The sequence below is a fragment of the Silene latifolia genome, chromosome 1 (assembly GCF_048544455.1).
Source record: "Silene latifolia isolate original U9 population chromosome 1, ASM4854445v1, whole genome shotgun sequence".
NCBI classification, from domain to species: domain Eukaryota; kingdom Viridiplantae; phylum Streptophyta; class Magnoliopsida; order Caryophyllales; family Caryophyllaceae; genus Silene; species Silene latifolia.
In genome coordinates this window covers 28,924,266-28,930,265 of record NC_133526.1, presented here as the reverse complement: position 1 = coordinate 28,930,265, position 6,000 = coordinate 28,924,266, and the positions used below count along the sequence as shown (strand labels likewise).

The 6,000-nt window shown below is 41.9% G+C and overlaps 2 protein-coding genes across 2 annotated transcripts; both read left to right on the top strand.

The window, feature by feature from the left end:
• The first annotated feature begins 831 nt into the window (after positions 1-831).
• Positions 832-2,455, top strand: LOC141642890 (protein FAR1-RELATED SEQUENCE 5-like). The gene is made up of 2 exons (XM_074451873.1): positions 832-923; positions 1,493-2,455. The coding sequence occupies exons 1-2, from the start codon at positions 903-905 to the stop codon at positions 2,453-2,455; spliced, it is 984 nt and encodes a 327-aa protein (XP_074307974.1). The 5' UTR covers positions 832-902.
• Positions 2,456-2,662: 207 nt separating this feature from the next.
• On the top strand, positions 2,663-3,691 carry LOC141642883 (uncharacterized). The gene has a single exon (XM_074451863.1). The coding sequence runs from the start codon at positions 2,663-2,665 to the stop codon at positions 3,689-3,691; it is 1,029 nt and encodes a 342-aa protein (XP_074307964.1).
• The last annotated feature ends 2,309 nt before the right edge of the window (positions 3,692-6,000 follow it).

The following is a 6,000-nucleotide window of genomic DNA, read 5'->3' as shown; positions in this document are numbered from 1 at the left end:
ATTGCAAAAATAAGCTACTTATTGAAGTTTTTTCTGTTAGTTAGCAATGTCATATGGAGTTAAAATTACACTCGAGTTGTCTTTTTTATTATATTGTATAGATAGATAGATAGATAAATTATGAAACGTATAGGTAAATTTGTAGCATCACTTTTCTAATTTTTTAATTAATCATATCATATATTTAACAAACATATTAATAATAATAATAATAATAATAATAATAATAATAATAATAATAATAATAATAATAATAATAAGAAGAATAAGAATAAGAATAAGAATAAGAATAACAACAACAACAACAACAACAACAACAACAACAACAACAACAATAATAATAATAATATTAATAATAATAATAATAATATAATATGACCAGAATGGTGGTGGTGCCGTGGTGGGAAAGGAAGATGACCGGAATTCAGCGTCCCTGTGTTGCTGTTTTTTGTTTTTTTGTGTGTTAATACTATAATATTAATATTAATTAGTTTGCTCCGACGACGATGATAGTAACGATGCACATGTGTACTGATATGATTATGAGCTTATTGACGAAATGGATGAATTGCCTAGCAATTTGACAGTACGACAAATGAATTTAATTTGTTTCCTTGTTATTGGTCATGTATTTTTTAATAGTTTGTCCGGAGCGACGTTTGTCGGCGACTGATCGGAGGAGGTGACGGGAAGTGGTGATGGGAGACAAGGGAAGAGAATAAAAAATTAATTGGGCGAGGAATGAAAAAGGGGGCTGATTTATATCGACGACGTTTTAGTAAATATCGACGACGTTTTTCATAAAAAAGAGGATGACTGCCCTTATGACTTTATCTCTCTAAAAAAAATTCTCTCAAACTCAACTAAATTCAAAACAAACAACAACAACAACAATTAACAATATGTCTAATCTCGATTCAACGGTACGTAAACAACTTAATCATTTGCTTAATTTTTCAATTTTTTTTTGCGCATCGTTCATTCTATTCGATAGTTGAATTAATTGACGTATTAACTTAGTAGTAGGGAATGTTTGAATTTGTTGCGTAATCTGAAAAATGTCCCCCGAAAGATGAACCATGGCCAAAGTTGGAAACCAACGTTCAGACCACGGCCCAAACGTTGGAAACCAACGTTTGCCACGGACCAAACAAAGGAATTCCACGTTTGGCCATGGTCCAACGTTTGATTCCCACGTTTGGCCATGGTCCAACGTTGGATTCCAATGTTTGGCCGTGGTCAAACGTTGGATTTCATTGTTTGGCCGTGGTCAAATGTTGATTTTCATTGTTTGGCCGTGGATTAAAGTTGGTTTTCGTTGTTCGTCCGCGGTTGATCGATAGAAAGTAATGTTTGGCCGCGGTCGTTTGTTGGGTCTCGTGTTTTAGGCATGAATAAGTCGTTTTTACATGTTTTTCTTTCGTTTTACGCAATTTATGTAGTATATGATTCCTTTTTATTGTCTTACTATAGTCGTTATTGCTTGTAACAGGAATCGTGGGAGGATTTTGGCGATAATCCAATTGATTACAACCCGTTGTTCGAGACTACTATAGATTTCGAAACGCGTGACGAAGCTTTCAATTGGGCTCAGAAAATCGCATTCGAGAATGGGTTTGCTTTGGTTAAAGCAAATAACGGAGCTAAAAATAGGAAAAAGAACGGGTTGTTGGCAAGTTATTTTCGATGTAAAAGACATGGTAAACCAAAAGAAACGGACGATCTTGAAAAGCCAAGGAGGTCGCAGAAGTGTTCATGCAAGTTTCGTATTCGTGCCGTTCAAAATTTCGTGTCTAAAAATGATAAAGAGACGGTGGTGTGGAACATTCTAACCTCCGAGGGTGGTGGACTACACAACCACAACGTAGCCGTTTATAAGGACGGGGATCGGCACTTTGCGGGATTGGACGCGGAAGAGAAGGCATATGTTAGGCAACAAACATTGGCCGGGGTTCAACCGAGGGATATTAAAAATGGTCTTCATTTGAGATCCCCCGATAAATCTCAACCGTCAAGCACCCAACTGTATAATGAAACAAGGAAAATTAAGAAAGAAGAAATGGGTGAAAGAAACACCGCTCAGCAAATGTTGGCTCTAGCGGTGGCAGCGAAATACGTCCACTTCTACGAGATTGATTCCGAGGAGTCAAAAGAGTTGACTCACATTTTCATGGCTCATCCTGAAGCGATTAAGTTGTTCCGGGCTTATCCTTATGTGGTCCTCATGGATTCGACTTATAAAACCAACATTTACAAGAATCCACTCATTGAGATGGTTGGTGTGACACCCACGGGATCGTCCTTCTTAATTGCATGTGCGATGATTCCTACCGAGTCTGACGTGAATTACAAGTGGCTGTTGAGAAAGTTAGCTGCGATTTTAGATGCCACCGGAGTTGCGTCCCCTATTTGTATTTGTCACCGACCGGGAATTGGGTTTGATCGGCGCTCTTGAGCAAGTATTTCCCCGGGCCGAGCATTTGTTGTGTAGATGGCATGTGAACAAAGCCGTCAATGCAAAAGCCTTGACAACATTCAAAATCGAAAGTATGAGGAAATTTGTCATCTCAAATGATGAAGATGGTTGGTTTAGGGTGATCAATTCGATTCCGAGGAATCGTTTCAGCGTGCGTGGCGGTGTTTCCAACGTAAGTGGCCACAAATGGTGGATTATGTACGGACAACTTGGGGTCAACACGCAGGGAAGTTCGTTTTATGCTATACAAACGAGGTCTTACATTTTGGTAACACGGCAACTTCCTGTGTTGAGTCAGCACATTCTCTATTGAAGGCTTGGTTGAAGTCAAAGCATCTCACACTTGACTCCATGTGGTCCCGTATCCACGACATGCTTGAAAGTCAACACTCGAAGATTAAGAAAGAACTCGAAGATGAAATGAGTAAACCTAGGAGAACATCTCGTACTTTCTCCTTATTGCAAGGAAACGTGTCTACTAAGGCCATAGAGTTAATGGAGAAAGAACTTACTAGAGGCCTTGGTTTGGGTATCGGATTGAATGATCGATGCCGACACATGATGCGAACGACTCATGGATTACCTTGTGCATGCAATTTGGTATCTTTGCACGGAAAAGGTAGGAGGGTCCATCTCGAGGATATTCATGTCTTTTGGAATACATTGGTGTATGATATTCCTCAACAAATGCCGAAAAATGACGGTGATTTATGGGAGGAATTAGTGGATGATATGAGGCACAGTAACCCGGTTAAACTAAGGGCGGCCATAGACTTGTTGCGTGATTTCCAGCACCCGGAGGACCAAGAGATTTTGCCACCCCCTATTAATGAGCACCCGAAAGGTCATCCAAGAGGTTCAACCACTAGAAACAAGTCGGGTTTTGAGCATGCAGAAAGGAAGTTCGGGACACCAAGTACTCACTGTTCAACAAATGCAAAGGTTCAACAAAGAATTGGTGATTTCGAATCAGGAACTCCCGGTGCTCCTTTGGGAAGGAACTTTACCATTGGCTTTATATCAACATGGGTCAAACGGTGGGGTATACCTGAGGTTTTGTGGGGCCACTTCGATGGTTGGGTGGATGTTGGAGATGACGGTCATTGTGGATTCCGGGTAATATCGCACACCCAGCGAGGCCGAGAGACAGATTATATAGTTATGCGGGAATGGTGTTCGAGGGAGATGAGGACCGACTGTATGGCACATGCTTGAAGAGCCTCCAATTGGTAGCCTTTGTATAATTTTACAAGGAAACCGAGAAGATGTGCTAACTCCAGCAGTTACAGATGAGGTTGTCTCTGATGAAGCATTAACCGAGAAGATGTGGGAGTTTCGTAGGTTAAAAAGTGACATCTTTACATATTTTGAGCGCATTCTCACCGTGATCGATTACCCAAGACTATCAGACTTATGTGCTGGTAGAGTGCCGGGCCAAGGAATTCTTTATCTCTACTTGAATGATTTGTTGACTGAATATATGTCTACCCAACCTGAAGAAATTGAGGTTCATGATCATGAAGAAGATAAGGAATCGTCGTCTTCATCATCGGAAGATAATTAAGTTCGATAGTTATTTAATTATGTTATGTTTTAAGTAATAATCGTTTATGGTTTGGGGTTTAGGGTTTAGGGTTTAGGGTTTAGGGTATGAGGTTTAGGGTTTAGGGTTTAGGGTTTAGGGTATGGGGTGTTGTTGTTAGTTTTGAATTTATGTTTTAAGTGGTTTATGTTTTAATTATATTTTAAGTGGTTTATGTAATGTCGTTGTATTTCAATTAATGAATGTTTTAATTAAATTATGTTAAATTACGTTTAAAGTCATTTAATTAAATATCGTTGCATTTAATTAAATACCGTCTCCAAACAATAATACAAACATCTGAAAATAAAAATAAAACATAAAAATTATCCATACAAAGATACTAAAAAAACCATACAAACATCATCCAAACAAACATAATCCAAACAAATAGAAAAACATAAGAAAATAAAAACAAACTAGTCATCATACACGTCTGCATAGTAAGGACGCATCCCCGCAAACAATTCCTCTAGAGTCTCTCTCCCGGCCTCCTCATCAGCTTGCCGGAAGACATTCTTCAACTTACGACTAACAGCTAGGGCGACTTCCGGCTCCTCATGAAACTCGACAGGCCGAAAATGGACGCGGTGTGAGGGGGGATAAAGGTAGGGGTGTGAATGGTCTGCATACCAAGACATGTATCCACTAGTACACTCGAAAGGCATATATGCTTTCTTTGACAGGTTTCGGAGGTGTATGGTGGATATCTCGGTCATCCATGTCCTATCGGGCTCTTGCCCGAAGTCCACCCTGTAAAGCCCGTTCGCGGGCCGAGACTCATTCACTGCAATAGGCATCGAGACCGGGACATCCTGACGGTACCCAAACTGACGCATGCACCGATCCGGCTGGTACGGCTCTACTATATCAAGATGTCTGATAAAACCCGAGTAAAACGATACTCTGCAAGCTCCCTGAGGACGGTTCCCGTAAGGCAACCATCGGACATGCTCTGACCTAAGATCGTCCAAACTATGACGATACAACTGAAAAGTACGAGACTCGCCCTTACTCCGAGGCAAGTTGGCCCAAGCCTCAACAAGAGGACGGTCCTCAAAAAAGAATCCACCACCGGGTCGGAACCTGGGAAAGTACTCGTATATCCACGCCTGGAGTAACGGTAGACACCCACTAATACCAGCACTATCTCGGCGCGATGCTATCCCTAGCTGTCGGTACAAGTAAGCCAAACAAGCCGCACCCCAAGCATATGAACCAACCCGCTCAAGACTATCAAACAAGGGCAACAACTGAGCGGACACCCTATCACCACTCTTATCCATGAAAAGAGTATGACCCAGTAACATCAAGAGGTAAGCCCGTAACGAGTCATGCTCAACTCCAATGTTAGTATACCGCCATTCTTGTAGAGCGGCGGTACAACATCGGACTCAGGAACTCCATAAAACCTCGCAATCTTGCCCCGCAAACCACTGTCATCATCCTCGCCCGAACCGGCCACAAGAACCCGATCACCACTAACAGGTATCCCAAGAATATGCTGGACATCATGGAGCATGATACTAATCTCTCCAAAAGGCATATGGAAAGTGTTAGTATCCGGGTGCCACCTCTCGATAAAAGCACTAAGGAGGTTATCATCTAGACCGGTGGTAAAACACTCCTTCAAAACCCCAAGCCCGCTCGCCTGTACCCTAGCTGCAACACCCTCAGTGAGAACCATGTTCCTAATCTCCCTCGCAGCTTTCGGCCTCTCGTAGAGCTTGATCCACGACCTCATATTCTCCGGGTTAGGGTCCGACCAACTGTTGAACGCAACGTGACCACCAAAACTCCGTAGGGTGCTAATGTTCCTAGGACCACCAGGAACGGGCTCTCTCAGGATCCAAGAACTATCCCTACTCGGCCTCCTCGACCTATCGGTGTTAGAGGACTCTCTAACACTCGAATAACGTCCTCTACTATCCCGGCCCAACTT

Coding starts and splice junctions, on each gene's coding strand:
- LOC141642890 (XM_074451873.1), top strand. CDS start 903: ATGTCTAATCTCGATTCAACG. Junction 924..1,492: donor TGTCTAATCTCGATTCAACG/GTACGTAAACAA, acceptor TGCTTGTAACAG/GAATCGTGGGAGGATTTTGG.
- LOC141642883 (XM_074451863.1), top strand. CDS start 2,663: ATGGTGGATTATGTACGGACAACTTGGGGTCAACACGCAGGGAAGTTC.